This window comes from Vanessa tameamea, chromosome 7 (genome assembly GCF_037043105.1).
Source record: "Vanessa tameamea isolate UH-Manoa-2023 chromosome 7, ilVanTame1 primary haplotype, whole genome shotgun sequence".
NCBI lineage: Eukaryota > Metazoa > Arthropoda > Insecta > Lepidoptera > Nymphalidae > Vanessa > Vanessa tameamea.
In genome coordinates, this window is record NC_087315.1 from 11,012,649 (window position 1) to 11,031,534 (window position 18,886).

Consider the following 18,886-nt stretch of genomic DNA (forward strand, 5'->3'; position numbering starts at 1 on the left):
TAATGGGCCAAGTTAAAAATAGCTGTGGAATCCTTTTATAGAAACGAAAACCGTGTTCCAGGAATAATATATTAACTTTAAGTCGGAAACTAAGTGTTATTAGTTTACCTGTTCTCCTCGTGTCTATACAATGATTGTCAACGTTTCTTTCAAAAAGATCTATATTGCTGTGAATAAACATAACATTATTAATTACATTATGTAGTTTAGTTTTAGATGACGTAACGATTGAGCTAAATAATTATCCCGCTAAGTTTTTGACAAATGCATTCTTATTATATAGTTTTATTCTCTAACTACGTCGGCTCAATACATGAGTTTAATCTTTTATTATCAGTTCCTATACATTCGGTATCCATATTTACACTACAAATGTTATCATTTTTAATGCATATGCACATTCTTAATTCGAAAAGCAACAAACATACAAAATTAATCTCTTATTAATAATTATTTGTAAATATGTAGGTACTATCTTGATTTATACTAAAGTTGATTTATTTATGTATTTTCTGACATTAATTAATAATACAATAAAAACATTCGGAGATTTGTACTCATAAAATCAACAGATTATATACATTGATATTATAGTTAAATTAAAAAAGAAATGTTCTTACTATATATTTAAACATTCGGTTTAATCGAATAACTTTATTTTAATAAGAAGAGATATAGTGTCCGGTTTGTATTTCATATTACGCAATTAATCTATGTATTATTATAAATTATTCTGGTTTTACATACGAGTACGTTATTTACAAAAGAATACTCGACAAGTTCGAGAAGACTACATTACCAAGAATACACGAAACATCACATAACATCTCGAACACGTCCCAGGGCTTCTGTAACTTCTTCTATTTAGGAGAAAGATAGCTGGCCTCAGCCTTTGGCCTTGATCAAAAATGAATAAATGTACCTTCAATCTATTAATAATCTATCTTTATTGACTACAAGAATTTATCATTTATTTTATCAAACACGTGCTAAATGGTATAAAATTGTAAAAATATATTGTTAAATTTTATAACTCGTAAATTAGTAATTATTTGCTGTATAAATCACAGTTATTACCTACTATTACTAAGTTTATTTTTATAAGCGCGTGTTTTGGTTGTCTACAAGTTTTTCTTGTTCAAAGATATTTAATTAACAGTAAAAGAAAAATACAAGTAAAGTAACTTGCTATGTCCACCGCTTGGATTGACTTAAGGACCCTTGAGATGACTTAAGAAATTCTGGGTCTTGTGTATCTAGCAAACAGCATTGGAACAGCGTGGTGGAGTACGTTCCAAACCTCCTCAAACGGAGTGGTGGCCTTAGCTCAGCGGTGGAGCTTTTACAGGCTGTTCTGTTATCTTACTTTAATTTTATAAACTATATTTTAAATTTTGTTATAGAAGTTACTCATAATAATACTAGGTAATTATCATACACTTAATAAAAATGTATTCCTGATAGTGTTAAAAAAAAAACAAAATTGGGTGCGTTAAAGCTTTATTAATGTTTACATTGCTTATATACTTCCTATATTTTATAGAACAGCATCAAACATTAATTACGAGTACATTTTTGCTACTTCTATATTAAAATAATTCCATAGTAAATAGTGTAATATTTAAGCACATAAAATTTATAATGCAATATTTCGTATATATGACCCCACTTGAAAAAGGAATCAAATGATATTGATTTCAGACTTTATAACGTGAACATGATATCATTTGTCTCGCTTGTAGAACTCACTCGTAGAACTGTATAATTAAATACAGTTAGTAGATAGAACATTCCCCTTTTGTTTACTTTATAAATAGGTTAATTTTATTTTGATTTTTTTTTTTAATAATACCAATGAGTTTAATTTTTTTTTAAATATGTGTTGCATAACAAAAGGCCCATCGCGGCACTTTTATTGGGAATTTTTTGGTAAAAGATATGTCTTGCCCAAATAGTTAAAAAATTCCTATACGTCTCTCTTCATAATACAAGTATCTTGTCACAATAGACATTCCTTCTCTAAAAGAGTCTTAAATTAATTAATGGTGTGGAGAGACTTGATAAGCGGATGATAGACCATATTGAAAGATACCAGATCCGTTGACACATTGCCTCGTTTCGGATCAGGAAATTGTCCTCTTAAGAGCACATTTTAAAATAAATTATTGGCGAGAGATAACAACATAGCTACCTAGTATCTACTAGGTAATGAGGTTAATGTGGTTACTATGTGTATTTGTTTAGCAGTATTTAACGCAATACGGAAAACAAAAAGAACAACCAATTAGATTCTCAATTTTACAAGTTTTAATTTAATATAATTTAATAGAATGAATGGATCAAAACAAACCATAGACAATTTATATATCTACAGTGTTTCACAAAAAAAGAACTAAAACAAGGGAGCCAACTGAATTGTCCTGGTGTGCGTGACAGCTACGTTCGACACTCGTCAAACGTCATACTACTTTACTAGTGTGCGTTTACTTTGTGGTTAAGTTGGTCATTATTCTTTCTTCTTTGTTCTTTATTCTCTTTGACAGTATATTTAGACATATAAATAATCAAATTACACCATTTTACAACCCACCAAATTAACATCCGTAATATTAAGTGCTGGTGACAATAGATCTAATTTTTTATCAACATTGTTTAAAAAGTGTTTTTTTTTTTTTTCATAAAACTTATTGGCGTTTAATTTATTGTCATTCATTGGAAGACATTTGAATTCATCGTTCCGTTTGAAATTATTTCCATCACCATCAATCGATACATTATTTACTATATAACATTTCAGTGGGCAGTGTTTCCAGATGAAAATTGGATGAATATAATGTAAAATTAGCAAGTATATACAAATTAATACATTAATAAATACTGATTTTTTAAAAATAGTTAAATAAATGTCATGTGTAATTTTTTTTTTTTGGGATATCTTCGGTAGATGAGCAAAATATTCTGCCAAATTCAAATTTACAAGAGATGTGAAATGTACATTCTTAAAGGTAGGTTAAAACAAATAAGTGGATATAACAAATGGCAGTGCTTTTATTTATTTCATGCCTATATCCGACGCGGTTTTTAATTATTGTCTATCAATAATATTTCCAAGAAATTATTTATTCAGATAACCTTGGAATATTCATCAGAATAAATTATCATTTATAAAAAAGGCAGTTTTTTGTGTATGAAGATTTCCTAATATAACTAGATACATTAAAAGTTATTAATAAGGTCTACTCTACTTCACGCTCTGTAATTGCGAAATTGAAGGAAAAATTACTACAAAAGACTGATAATATAATTTCATTCATAAATATATTAATTATATTCATTCTTAATTGGTATTAAAGTCAGATTGCCATAATTGCACGTATTGCACATAAAATATATCAATATTAATAAAAATTTACTAAAATACATAAATATAAATTTGTACGATCATCTTTCCTTTAATAAAGTAATACTTATTACATACATACAATTAAAACTAACAAATATCAACATATAATACAAAGTAACCGATTGCGCTCTTTAAATATTAAAACTGATAATTCGGACGAGTTTTAAACATACCATTAAACGCACTTCAGCCAATTTCAAAGAAAATACAACTTCTCTGGATACTTTATTGTGTACAGATATGCATCTGTGTGTGCGCCCAAAACGAAGATACACTCTATTTTCACATGACTATTATTGATATTTTCAAGATAAGTAACCAGGCCCAAAATAAATTTTAAGAGAATTTCTAGAGCGATTCAACTATGGTACAAGACTTGGCCATCATCGGCGAGACGCCAAGATTTTTTGCACCACCTGACAAACAGATTAAGACAGGACTGAAGAAAACTCCAATAACCTGCACTAGAGCAGGCAACAGAGAGAGAGAGTCAAATTTTATGAAAAGTTTTAATATGTATACACGTTTTAAACCAAAGCATTATTATTAAGCCGAATAATACGAGTCCAGTGTAAAATTTGAGATTTAGGAAACTTCTTATAGGCGATCTTTTAAACCACTTGCCTTGACTTTAACGAAGCGTAGTAAATGAAATATTCAAACGGACTAGATATAATCCGTTTTTTATTTAATCGTATGTGATATTGCAGCTAGCTAAATAACTCGATTTTGTGTCATTATGATTTACGACATTTTCCTTTTTAAACGTCATATTATATAACTGATAGTAACAGTTATTACACAATATTATATACAAATACGTGTATTGTATATTAGAATAATTTTCATCGTCAATACCTTGATAATTAATTTATTACAACTTTAATCGATTTTGGATTGCTTTTTTTAATCGATTTATATTTTATAGTATTGCCAGCTTAATATTTGTTATCAATTTTGAGTAACTTATCTTTTAATTTTAAATGTATAATTTATACTGAACTCGGTAATGAGCGAATCTAATAAATTTAAAAAACAACTCAAGTCAATTAAATAAAAAAAAATAACATGTTAATGATAAATAAAGAAAAACAAATTTCGACTTTTTTAATAAAAAAAATCTTTCTGTAACCAAAACATTGATCAAGTCTTATCTTTGCACTTATTTACATCAGCTATATATTCAAGTACTGATTATTTATATTAAAAAAAAAAAAAAAAAAACATTTAAACAAAATACAATCGAACAAGCGGAATGAAAAAGCTCATAAAATATCAAAGCAAAGACAGTTCCAATTAACTATGACTATTCTATACTAAGTACTGTCTTAAAATTATACTGCAAAATAGAAAATACATCAGACGAAAGAAAAATTGAGGACTAACGATGACATTTTGTTTAACAGATTATAAATAATTACTGTAATAATTATAACATTATTGTCATTCGGTTTTATGTTAGGCTTTTATATTTCTACAGTCTAAGGTAACTTACTAGCTTATATAATTGTAAAAGCGTAAATTATTTATTTTAATATGTAACAATAAGGGTATATCCATAATTAACATTACGCCCACAGAATGGTAACACCACGTGCTCAGATTATAAAATAAAAGGCATATGGAACGCACGGATACAAAATCAAAAGGAAAGCGAATTACATAGTAGCGCTTTGTACAAGCCCTTCTGAGTAGGTACCAACCACTCATCAGATATTCTACCGCCAAACGGCAGTACTCAGAAGTGTTATCGGCTTGAATGGTGAGTGAGCCAGTGTAAATACAGGCACAAGGGACATAGCATCTTAAGTTTCCAAGGCTGGTGGCGCAATAGCGATGTAAGGAATTATTAATATTCTTACAGCGCCATTGTCTATGGGCGGTAGCGCCCGCTTACCATCTGGTGAGCCATTTGCTCGTCCGCCTACGTATATCATAAAAATAAGAACCGGAACTACCGGGTACTATGTAGTAACGTACAACGGTTAATGTTTAACATCTCACCACTAACCAGTTATAATAAATACATAACATCAAAAACCACATTACTGTCTGAATATAAACCCAAGTGAAATTATCAACATACATTTTACATCTTGCAACACTACAGCAAATGGCTCCAAACCAATCATTGTTTATTAAAAAAATAGTACATGACAAACAAAATATATCTAACATCGCGTTAACTTTATCTTTTACCGCAGTGCAAAATGTTTAATTGATAAAATTATAATAATAATAACTAAATAATAAAGATCTTAATCACCGTCTGCCTCCGATTCTGACGAAGAATTCATCAATGAAACTGGGTTCAACTAGGACAGGTCCGTGTGGTGTCTGGTGATAATATAACAAACCTTTTGTTTTATAATCTGAGGCAACTTATTCATTACAATCGCACCCCCATTCCCTCCCCTCTCTATTAATGTGGCGTCACACAATTATATCCGTTTCTTATTGAGTTTCAATAGAAGTAAAAAATGATGATTTTTAAGCTTTCAGTTTTTCCGCCACAGTTAATAAACTTTTTTCTTATTTTGGGACGAACTTATACATCCTTAAGTGTGAATGAGATGATTATTGCTCACTCTCTCTAACCATGATCGATAATCGTCTACTCAAGCGTACTTCACACTTCAGTTCAGATTCTGTTATATGGTAAATAATACTATTAACTTATTTTAAATGTACTTCAAGAGTTGAGTGTGTATAATACTTATTATTTTAAAGAAAGAAATATTTTAAACAAACGCCAAATATATAAGCCATCCATGACTAGGATTATTGCTGCGAATTTCATATTAAATATGACAACACTCAAAATTACCATTTCATTGATAATATTTAATATAAATTTAATTTGGGTAAAACACTAACGTTTGATTTCTATAAAATTTTGTAACTTTAAAGTCTTTAGCAACCTAAAGCGACGAATAACAATGCAAATCCATAATATTGCAGACATATTAGCGAATCGCTCGGTACATTGAAAGGTAAGGTTCGTTTATCTTTACCACTTCTGCGATTGGAATAGGCTATAATCACTTACAACAAAAATAAATATCCAAAATTAAGCCAAAATTAATTACATAAGTACAAAAAAAAACAATTAAGTAACTATCTACATTAATAATAATTATGTTTGTTGTATATTTACGAATAAATTAGCAATTTCATCGCTAAGAATTCGACGATTAAAATATTTAAAAAAACAAAAACTTTGGTAATTTGCAAACAAACCAATTAAAATTTCCAATTGAAACAAAAAATATTAATTTTATGTAAAAAAAAATTAAATTAATCATAGATTAAATTCACTTTTTTACATAAAAAATATAGATATATTTTTAAATGTAAATAATGTAAAAAAAATATTATTCTTAAATTATAGATTAAAAACGATAAAAAATAAATTTCAAGAAATCGTGACAACAAAATAATTTTCAAAATGACATATTATTAAGAGATTGAATTATTAGTAATTCTCTGAATATTTAGCAACAGTTTCTATTAAAACATACAACCATGCTCTTCCTGTAGTTCTTAATCGATGGTTTTTCATGTAAAGAGCAAACTGTGTGTGTATTCCACAAACGTTAATACGAACAGAAGCTTAAATCATGAAAAGAAAACATTAATTTTTAACTTATTCTTCATTGATGGCAGGTTTCTTGTCTCGTCGCCAGCTGAGCAGTTCGTCTAACAACTCTTCCAGATGTGGATTACCACCTAAACGTTTGACCTGAAATATAAATGAGCTAAACGTCAGTCACATATTTGTATGGGACGTATTATCTGTTTGGTAGTTGGGATATAAGTCCGGGGTTCTAATGTTCATTATCCTCTCAGCGTTTGGAAGTTGTTAGTGTTTGCTTTCCGACAGCTTTGATAGCGCGCAGTGGCGTTGACTCTGCTTCTGAACTCTTGTGCTGGCGAGCACATTTGTTCCCTGTGATAGGTCTTGCGCAGATGACTAGTCTCGTGGAAGTGTATTTAACATGTGCGATTCGCTTATAAAATCTCCATTTGATTTGATATCAAAATATAAAGTTGAGTAAGCACGATGTTCACGAGTGTAGTCAGATAGTTCAGGCTCTTTGTAAGAGTACCACACTTTGGTCTAGCGACTAGATAAGGTATTGGAGGAGGAAGTCAAATCTTTGGCCAATAAATAATATTGGGTATAAGAAACTCATACTCGTAATTTGGAGGGTAAAGAGAGACAGCTTGGAAAGTAAATAAAGCCTTTGACCTGTGTCTGATTTCTTTCTATAAAACGGAAATTGCACATGTCTTTGCACACACACACACACACATAAGCTACATTATTTCCTGCACCTAAAACTAGTCTTTCTGACTGAAAATGTCCATCGACAATTTCTAGAGGACATTAATCAGCGTAAGAGTGACATTTCCTGATGTTTCAATTTGAAATGAATATGATTTACCTCAGCTCTGGCCTCGTTGTCGAGCTCCTGCAAACGATCCCGCGTGTATTGGAAACTTCCAAACCTCTCCAGGAGTGAGATGCAGTAACGCTTCACTTCTACGTCTCTCGTGCGTTGCCTGAGAATATCTGAGAACGCTAAGGATATGTTTATCTTGTTTACATTTTTTTTATATATTATATGCAAATATATATTGTGTATATGAATACGCACACACACGCAATCGCACGCGCACACACTTATAAGACACTTTTGTATAAAGGATACGAAGTACTTGGTTATCCCCTTTCTGATTTTGTATCGCGTGTATGACGGGAAAACTGAATTTACCTTCCGTCAGATCTTCGCAATAGCTCTTGTTCTCGGAGTACTGAAACGATCACAATTATATTCAATAATTATTTCTCGAGATTTATTTGTAAATTGAATCAAACCTAACCGCCACCGCGGTTTCGTGAGCCTAATTGGCGCAATTTATTACTAAAGAAATATCATATATCTCTCTTAATATTCTTATGTTATAAATATAATTCGTACGCTATAAAACTTAGGAATATTTTTTTACACCAGTAAAAAAATTTTAGATTGAATCACTAGTTCTGTATATTATCCCCTACATACAAACAAACAAATTTTACCTCTTTGTCATAATAGTATAGTATAGTCGTCACTGAAGATAACATCGTCAGAAGACCTGCATGTCGGATTATATCCTGTGGCACATGCAGCCACATATGTATCGAAACAGTGTGGAGAAATATCTCCAAGCTTTATACTTGAGAGCTGATGGAAAAAGTGTTACTTTTGCTAAAATTTCACACAAGTTATAGTAGACTACGAAACATTAAATCAGACTCCAAGCTTAGGAGTTCCTATATCCTATAGACATGTACAAATTATCGATATTTTTTTTAGTGCAGATAGTTTATTAATTCGATATCGAAATGTTATATATAATATTAAAGTTGTTTGTAAACTTGCCTCCTGTAAGCACAAATTGCAATAGTCGTCTCTTATTTGAAAATATAGACCGAGGATTGATGACAGTTTGCTGAAGTCCGATTTGTTATCGCTAAAGAGCTGCATCAAGCGAATCGCCAACATGAAAAGACCGCCCGTCTCTGGAAAGAAAATAAGCTTTTTAGTTTATATTGTTTCATATTTTAGATTTTCGACTCATTAATAACTATGATTTTGACTACTTCGTTGGTCTAGTGGCCAGATATAAGGGCACAGATTCCGAGGTTCTGGATTCAAACCCAGATGGGGCCGATAAAGTGAATAATCCATCGAAAAATTCTCAGTAACAGCCGGACTGTTACTAAGAGGTTTGGATATTGGAAATGTGTACACTACCGTGCTTCGGAAAGTACGTAAAGCCGTTGGTCCCTTAACTCTTTCCGGTCGTGTTGGGATTATGAGGGCGAGGGAATAGTGCTGTGTCCACGCACTGGAGCACTATACTAATATGTCCCGCTTATTTGGTCTGGTCTGGTCTTGGTCTCCCTTGAAATTGGGCATCGTTGCCGAAATTAGCCCATGATATAATTTATTAATTTTAGTAATACAGCTAGACGACAAACTCTAAAATATTCAACTTATTTCCAAAAGTGTATATACGTCAATTAAAACGTCATAATAATGTAACATCGGTTCGGAAGCTGTCAGATTATTAATGACGTCACGGCTGCTATCCGCCATTCCCGGCGGCAATTTAACTTGTCATTAAACAGTATAGTCCTTGTCTTATTAACACTAAAAATATATTTATCGCCGCAGACAAACTTCAGCAATAATCTCAATGGCGTGCAATCGACGCATTAGTTAACCACGACGCAAGTAAAGCATTTGCGTTGATACGGCACAATGTGCACATAACCAGTTTTCCGTATACCTATGTTTAAATGTTCTCGTTAATTCCATATTCAAATTTAGGGTGAAAATTTTGATGACAATTAAAAAAAAATTGAGGCAATACAGCGAACAAATATCATACTTTTCATTGTCATCTCCTTATATTCCTCTTCAGTCGGACATTGGAAATTATCCCTCCAGTATATCTCTATACCTTGACCTCGGTGCAACTCCAGCAATTGTTCGGTATACACAGCGGTAGCCTGAAATTACATGATTTATTACATTTCACAAATAGAAACTTAGACTTAGTAGGGCTTTGTTTCTCTGGTTACCCACTCGTATTATTCTACTATCAAGCAGCAATACTTCGGATTGTCGTGTTCCGTTTTGAACAATGAGTGCACCAGTGTAGCTACAGGCGCAAGGGACATTACATCTCGGTTCCCAAGTTTGGCGGCATTGGCGATGTTAGGAATGGTTAATATTTCTTACGACTCCAACGTCTATGGGCAGTAGTGATTTCCGAGCCGAGATGGCCCAGTGGTTAGAACGCGTGCATCTTAACCGATGATTTCGGGTTCAAACCCACGCAAGCACCACTGAATTTTCATGTGCTTAATTTGTGTTCATAATTCATCTCGTGCTCAACGGTGAAGATAAACACCGCGAGGAAACCTTCATATGTCTAATTTCAAAGAAATCCTGCCACATTTGTATTCTACCAACCCGCATTGGAGCAGCATGGTGGAATATGCTCCAAAAACCTTCTCCTCAAAGGGAGAGGAGGCCTTAGCCCAGCAGTGGGAAATTTACACGCTGCTAATGATTACATTCCAGAAGGTCCCATATGCTAATCAGCCTACTTCAATAGGTAATATATAAAACTAAAATAGAAATAAACAATATAATATTATTGAACACTTCGAAGCGTATTTGGACTGTCTCTTCTCTATAGCGTATTTTATCTACAGAAGTAAGTATCTTGTTTATAATATTAGGTCGGCGAAGTTTTCATTAAAAATTTTCAAGTTAAATTAAAGTTGATATAAGTAGTTAAATAGTATATGTATGTATATAATGAATATATATTAATCACGAACTATTTGTAGTGCACTATATAGCAGAGCTATTAGCAAATTACATTAAATATGTAAATCTAAGATTTGTTTATCTTTACCCCTACGATTGGAATAAGGGGTTTACCCTATTTTATTGTATAGGCATGTATATTTTTAATTATATATGAATTTCATGAATACAAATTAAAAACAATCTTATCCGCAATAGAAATACTAAGCCAATACAAGATCACATAGAAATTTCTAGAATTATTACATTTATTTTTCAATATGCCGCTCTAAACAGGTATTGATGATTATCTAGAAATATATTAAAATACTTCGTGTAGTATATTTATATTTATAAGTATATTTCAGGCGGGGGTGAGTGGTCGTGTATGTGATAAAACATGCTAGGCTAATTGAAGTGCCGCCTTCAGGAATAAACTATACGTAACGTGCGTCAAATTTTGTTTACGAATATTAAACAAAACAAACATATGAATACATTTTGTCTTACAGTTAAAATCCTCTTCTCTCTTTTTTAGGCAGGAAACGAAATTTTACTCACATATGCATGTATAACTGTTACTCAATCACGCCATAACAGCTAAATGGATTTGAATGAAATGCACAGATAAAAAATATAATCTGGTATAACACTTTTAATCCCCGAAAAATGTAACTAACACCTGTAACCGCCCCACGCTTCCCCCTCTCGTATCACACGCAATCTAAGCTTCAGACGTAAATTTGTATAACGTATAATTATAATATTCTCTTGCTTCTTCACATTAAATATTATGATATGATCATCTATTCTTCAATCAACCTAAAGCGATATTTGTGCAAAATATTAGTGAATCGATAGATTATTATTATATTTTAACGTTTTGATAGAACGAGTTAGTCTTTTCGTAAAAATAGATTTCAAATAATATATATTAAAAGAATCAATTGATGGTCATTTTTAACTTTTTAAATTGCACGGAATTCAATTAACCTCTGATCGATCAAGTCAGTATTTACAAAGTTTATATTTGTATTTCAAATAGATATATATTTATAATTCATATGCATCAAGAGCAACATAATTACTTTTGTGATAAAGCTATTAAACAAAGAATATTATTATATTAATTAAGGAATAAGATTCCAATCACAATCCATTCCAATAACATAAGGAATAAACATAAATAAGCACAATAAGCAATATATGTTTATTTTACAACAAAATTACAATCAACTAAATAAATTCCGATAAAAAAATCGCTGCCCTTTAAAACTTTTTCAAATAATAATATATTAAGATTGTTTTAACGTTTATTAAAAAAGAGAATATTATGTACATATTTAATAATTGTTTAAATTATGCCACTCTCGTATGAAAACATTGTTATATGTAAGTACACATTAAAATATAATATATAGGGAATAAAATATATATTTTATATACTTTGTAAGTAACATACAGTATAAAGTACTGAAGAGGATTTCGTTTTTTTTTTTAATTGTAAAATAAAATAACTGTCCGTTACTAACCCACTGCTGAGCTAAAGCCACTTCCCCATTTTAGGATTCTGAGCTTATTGCATCACTTTGAACTAATTTGGGTTGGTGATACAAATGTAGCAGAGCTTCACTGATTTTAGACACATACAAGTTTCCTCAATATGTTTACCGTCACCGCTGAACACGAGACGAATTATAAAACCAAATTAAGCGCACGAAAATTCGGTGATGCGTACGCGGGTTTGATCCTGCAATCATTGCTGCAGCACGAGTTTTAACTAGCTTACCTAATAATACTTTCAACAACAAATTAATTAAATAATAGCAACTAAAAACCACCAAGGTTTTAACTGTTCTATCATGAGTCAAGAGTATATTTGTTATTTTACGAAAATATATAAAAACTGATTACTGTATCTAATTATATAAATGATTACGTACGTTGTTTAATGAAAGTGTTAAAATGAGATACGTAACTATTTAATTGCTACTTAAATATTTCAAAAATACTCAAAAATGGATCTTTAAACGAAACATTATTTTAGAAATCCTTAGTTTAGCTTTGGATTCATTTATTATTCTGATGCAATTGTTATGACAACAGTTAGCAATCACTATATTCTAAAAACTCCTTTCAAATTAAAATTGAGACAAACAATATGATCATTATCGTTGAAGATTATTGCCATTACAATCCTCGCTACTAAAATTGTCGCACAGTAAACATTTTTATTGACGAAAAAAAAATAAGTCAACCAAACATTCTTGGTTATCTAATCGGAAGACAACATAAAAATTATCTAACACCGATAAATATTATTTGAAAGAAAATCTAAAATGTGCGTATAAACGTATGTTTACATTTGAATTCGTAGATTAAGAATAACAAATAAGGTTACATTACCATTGGATGTCCAAGCTGCAAAGTCTTTTCAAGGGCGATGATTATGACGTAATTAGCTGCATTAATAGTGCTCGCTATACCATAAATGGAATGCGCCACTGGAATACCTCGACGTAGAATGGAATTGTCTTGTATGTCGTCCAATCTGTTAGAAAAATAATATATATTTTAAAAATAAACAGAGAAAACATATATAGAATTAATATTTTATGAATTCGCTCCTCGTGCGACCCTCGCCCCCTCAATGTTGAGTCGACGACTCAACACATCTTCAACGTACTGAGTAGCAAGCACACATTCGGAATGTAATGTCACTGACTGAACTTTACCCTTTGCTCAAATAAAAAAAAAAAAACTTTCTTTATTAATAGATATATTAGCTTAAGGTCTAAACGGCTATCCAGTTTCAAAACTATTATGTGTACAATAAAGGTAAACAAAACAAATAAAGTAATTTTTATGTTTCTAAAACTAACCCGCTTTACTGGTTTCGAAACCATGGAAAAACTGCCGGTGAGGCTCGAGAATTGTGTTAGTAGGTAAAAATTTTAGTTTTTTGTCATCATTATCCAGCAAATATAAACGGTTCCAGTGAATTTCCTTTTGTTACTATTTCAAAAATTATCTAACTACTCGTCTTGCGCATAAAGCTTTTGAGCTTCCTCCAAAACGTATCTGTGGTAGACTTTCAGGGACGTCAATAGTCAATTCCATTTACCTATTCCTATTCGAACCACAAGAGGACAAAATCCAAATGAATAACATTTGACATAGAATTGACGTGATATCATTGGTCGAAAGCATGCCTAATCTATGCTCCTCATTATTGATTGGTGATAAATGGGGTTATAAGTAGTCAAATGGAATATTGTTCTATTATAAATAAAGATATATTAAGCAATAACTTTTATTAATGTACAATATAGCTGAGCTATTTGAAAATTGCATAAAATTTGTAAATCTAAGGTTTGTTATTTTTGTTAATTCTTAGATTAGAATAGAATATACAAATATGTGGGTGGTTTTAGTTACGAGGTCATTAGCCCCAGCTTACTATATTTCGTTAGCATTGTAACATTGGTTTAGGATTGAAGGATAAATTAAAATAGTTTTTCGTATGTCACAAGCTCATTCCTAAATGTATTTCTTGCAAATTTTCCTCAGCCATAACGCCATTCGCTTGAACGATAAACAATTTTATTACTAAAATTATTACCTACGAGTCCGTAAAATCTGCTGTAAAATAAGTAGGTACTTAGAATAGGTAATTTTCTTTTTTTAAGCTATTATTATAACATTTTAATTTATTTTAAATTTTAACACAGCATGAAATTAATTTGTCATGTCGATAAACTAAATTTAGTAACGCAGCTTTTTATAAGTACAATAATATTAAATACTAAAACTATTTATATATTGTATAAGTTTTATACATATTTAGTAATTTATAGTATTCAAACGTCAAATTTCTGTGAAATTGTTTTATTATTGGTTCGAGCTGGATGTAGCTTATAAAGGTGTTTGTTTCGACTCGAAGTGATTTGTTGCTAGTGCGAGGTATTTGAAAAAGACTTTGTCGTGACAGTAGGGTAGGGTATACTGTCATGAATGTCTTAAAAGTATAACTATAAATATTTGTGGTCTGTTTTTCACTAAGCGTTACGAAAAAAATTATTAAAATTATGCATTTCTATACTATGCCGCTAAGGAATATTATCCAAAACAAAGACGTATAAGGCTGCATTTTCTAAGAATACTTAGAAAATACCAACAATAGAATTCATAGAAGTAATTGTCGTCCAGAGAAAATACTGGAATATCTATTTAGATGTTAATATAGATCTTCTTTTGATCAATTCGACAAAAAATTCGTACCAATTTTAGTTTGAATAACCAGCAGCTTATGAAATTCTCATACAACAATACTGCCTTTCCTGTCCGGAGCCTCAGTCTTTCGGGTTAGTTAAAATTTTCTTACCCAAATTCCTTAAAATAAGGCGAGTAAGAAAACTCGCCTGTTTTTCAAATAGAAAGGGAACCTAATTGATGATAGAAAGCTACTACTTATAATCGTTTATACTCTGGTTTTAGGTGCCAAATTCTCGTAAGCACAATCACCCATTTGCTTAATATTATAAATTTATATTTTTGTTTAATATTATATAACAGAAAGTGTTACTCTTCCTTGACCGAAATTTATAAAAAAAAAAAGTGAAAGAGCTGAAAACCCGCGAAAAAGCTGTTAAAACATTGACTGTAATATAATTATATGTGTGTGTAAAAAACGGCATTTACAATTTTACGATTATATATAGATCTACACATTCACAAATACCACCCACCACTTTAACTACGCAAGATTTATTACCTACACAAGTGTGTGCGTAAATAATGGTGCACTTTCATATTTCGATGGGTCGTCAAATTTGACGCGACCGAATGAGTTCAGGTGCAATACCGACGACTCTGGGCTGCAACTAAAACTTTTGCGACAAATAAACGGAATAACTTTTTATCGGTCTGACCTGGCGTTGAAGCTAGAACCTCAGAATCTGCGGCCTTATATCTAGCGACTTGGTAGTCAACGAGCATGAATTGTATAAGTACTATTGGAATGGAGCATAATTGCTTATAAATTCCAAAGCACTTAGATGCGTAACATGTACAAATTAATTAATAAAAACGAAGTCGCCCCCTCTAGTCTGTTGAGCGTCAATTAAACGAATGATCATAAACAACGATTAATCTTATAAGGCAAAACTGAAATAAGCACTGTTTCCAAGACGATCGTACCAAATTTAATAAATAATATACTTTGGTTACATACGGGACAGTAGATAAAGCCGTGGCATTGATCCCACACGTGGAACATCTTAACGATTTTTTCTTTGAGCACGAAATTAATAAAAGACATGGATGTTTAAATCTGGACAATGATCTCAAAATAGTTAATTTTAATTTGATAATTATTTCAGAAACTGGATTCAATGGGGAATTACAGATTCCCTATATTTTCATCTGTTGAGCAGTCATATATATTTAATTTATTGGCTGCCTCGTTGGTCTATTGGCTAGATATAAGGCAGCAGATCCCGAGGTCCTTAGTTCAAACCCCAGGACGGAACCCGAAAAAAGTAATTGAGGTCTTCTATCGCAAAATCTCAGTAACAGCACGCAGTCTGAAAGTTGAAAGTTTTCACCGTGCCAAAACACGTACAGCCGTCCCATTGCATAACGACAGTAAGGAAATAGAGAGTGTATCTGTGTCTGTGCACTATATAATAGGCCATGTATGGTTGGCTGGTCTCTTTTGAGAGTGGCCGCGGTGGCCAAAATTAGTCAGGGCGACATTATCAATCATATTTTAAACATATACACTTTATTCCAACCATAACAGGAAAAAAAGCCAAATAGACAACATTTGACAGCAAATTGACGCGACATAATGGTCGAGAGCTTGATTAGTCTATGATATTCACTATAAATTTGCGAAAAAATCGCATTTTGAACGTCGACGAAACTGTTATTGGAATTTTGGAATTAAAATTAAAATGGATAGTGGATAGTAGTTATAAATAAAGATCATAAACTCTAAGTAGTGCACAATATAGCTAAGTTATTAGCAAATTGCATGAAATACGTAAATCTAAGGTTTGTTACTCTTTTTCTTTCTTCCATTGGAATAGGCTATATATAATTATGTATGTCGAATTTGGACGAGATACTTCTAAATAAAACTATGGTGATCACTAAGGGCCTATTCAAATTTCTTTTTTAATAATTATTATTTAACTATTGTCCCAATATTTATATAATATAACAAGATTGTATTGACACATTTAAATGTTAAATTATTTAATAAATTCCCATTATACTCATTACTATGTAACTTTATTTAACAAAGGTCAATTGTATTCTCAGATAAATTATTATAATGATAAAAGAATAATAATTTACATTTGAATACATATTTAAAAATGTATTAATTTACATAATAATTTAAACGTTTTTTCGTATTGCCTTACCAAAAAAACATACTAAACCAATATACAAATTTGGATTGTCTGGAAGAGATGGCTAATTAGCCATGACTCCGCCCATTGTACAACACATCAAATATTTGTATATATTTTAAGTATTATTATTATTATTTTGTTTTACGTTTATTCCTAAGATTTTTCTGTATTTTATGTTTGTGGTGTACAATAAATTACATTAATATTAACATTATCAAATATCTAACTTATACCAGAAGATATTTGTTGTAGTTTTCTACTATTTGTTATTTCACAGGTTTTAAATTTAGACTGTTGATATGATGAGCATGAACTTCCTTATTTTTTTTTTAAATTGTAATGCAATCATAAAGGAAAAAATGATAATAATAAATATATACTTAAAAACAACAAAAGTTTTTAGTTATATCTTGATTTTATCAGGGGTCATGGGTTCATTATTAACCTTATAAAATGAAAATTTAAATACTTATGGTGTCAAGAATATATACATAATTTAAGACTTAACAGTGTTAATTTTTCTTAAGTATAAATTGTATTCAGATCAAGTAGGACTATACCAAGGTGCATAAAAGACCGAATGCTAAATTGATTCTGGTAAAATTTTATTTATTACAAGCTTTGAAATAAATAAAATTAAATTAAATATCTGTACATTTATTATAATATTTACCTACAAATACATAAACAAGTGCTAATATCTAATGCCTTATTCAGAACAAAATAAGAATAAATAAAAATTAAAAAAAGAACATGTATTTGCTTTACTTACAATAAGCTTGAGTTGTGTAACATCTGTACTATCTCACCGATGGCACGGAGTTTCTCATCGCTTACTCTCAACCAATAGTTAAAGGCCAGGGTGAGCTTGGAACGTATCTGTTTCCCCGGGACTTGTTGGATGTATGTGAATGGCATCAGGAGTTTCTTTAAGAAAAATTCAAGCTACATTGTAAAAGTTTCATAAATTCAAGTCTTTAGCAAACTAGTAAAGCATCAAATAATAAAAAAAAAATGTGTGCAGAGCAGTCAATTTTATAAGATATCGACTGCTGGTAGCAATATATTAAAATAAAAAAAAAATATACTTATTGGAATTTTATCAGAAATGAATTGCTAGATTATCATAAAATCAATTTAAGCTTCATATATCTTTATGCCTTGTTACCAAAGAAATTTATAAAAAACTAACCAATTTATATCAATATATTTAGGCGTAAAGATTTTATTTTTAAAAATAAATACAAGCGTGACGATAAAACTATAAAATGTCATGTACTATAAAACTTACCTCATCCTGATTTTTGTCACCACTTTTTGTTGTTATTTGGGACATTTTGTTATTGAATAAATTATTTTCCTTGTAACAAAAATTAATAATAACGAATTACTATCAAAAAATCGATTTCCACTGCAGTGGAACAGAAAATGACGTCTGACGTCTGTCGAGTGTCGAATGCCAGTTGTCACTTGCCACTTACTGCCTTACTATAAAATAAAATTGACAAATGACATTAGAACTAGTGTAATTTTTTTTAGATAAACATTAATAATAAAATGATATTTATTTACATAAGAATTATTTGCATTAAGGTTTTCATTATATACGAATAAAAAATAAAAATAGCTACTATACAAATCATGAACATTGATTGATAGAGATGACTGTGCATCAAATACATTTAATG

General features: G+C 30.7%; 1 protein-coding gene across 1 annotated transcript; it reads right to left on the bottom strand.

The window, feature by feature from the left end:
* Positions 1-6,850: 6,850 nt before the first annotated feature.
* On the bottom strand, positions 6,851-18,664 carry LOC113398347 (terpene synthase-like). Its single transcript, XM_026637061.2, has 8 exons — positions 18,490-18,664; positions 17,971-18,125; positions 13,183-13,327; positions 9,848-9,968; positions 8,833-8,972; positions 8,119-8,221; positions 7,852-7,979; positions 6,851-7,145 (listed from the first exon to the last, which is right to left on the bottom strand). Exons 1-8 carry the CDS (start codon positions 18,532-18,534, stop codon positions 7,050-7,052), a joined length of 933 nt encoding a protein of 310 aa, XP_026492846.1. The 5' UTR covers positions 18,535-18,664; the 3' UTR covers positions 6,851-7,049.
* Between the last annotated feature and the right edge of the window lie 222 nt (positions 18,665-18,886).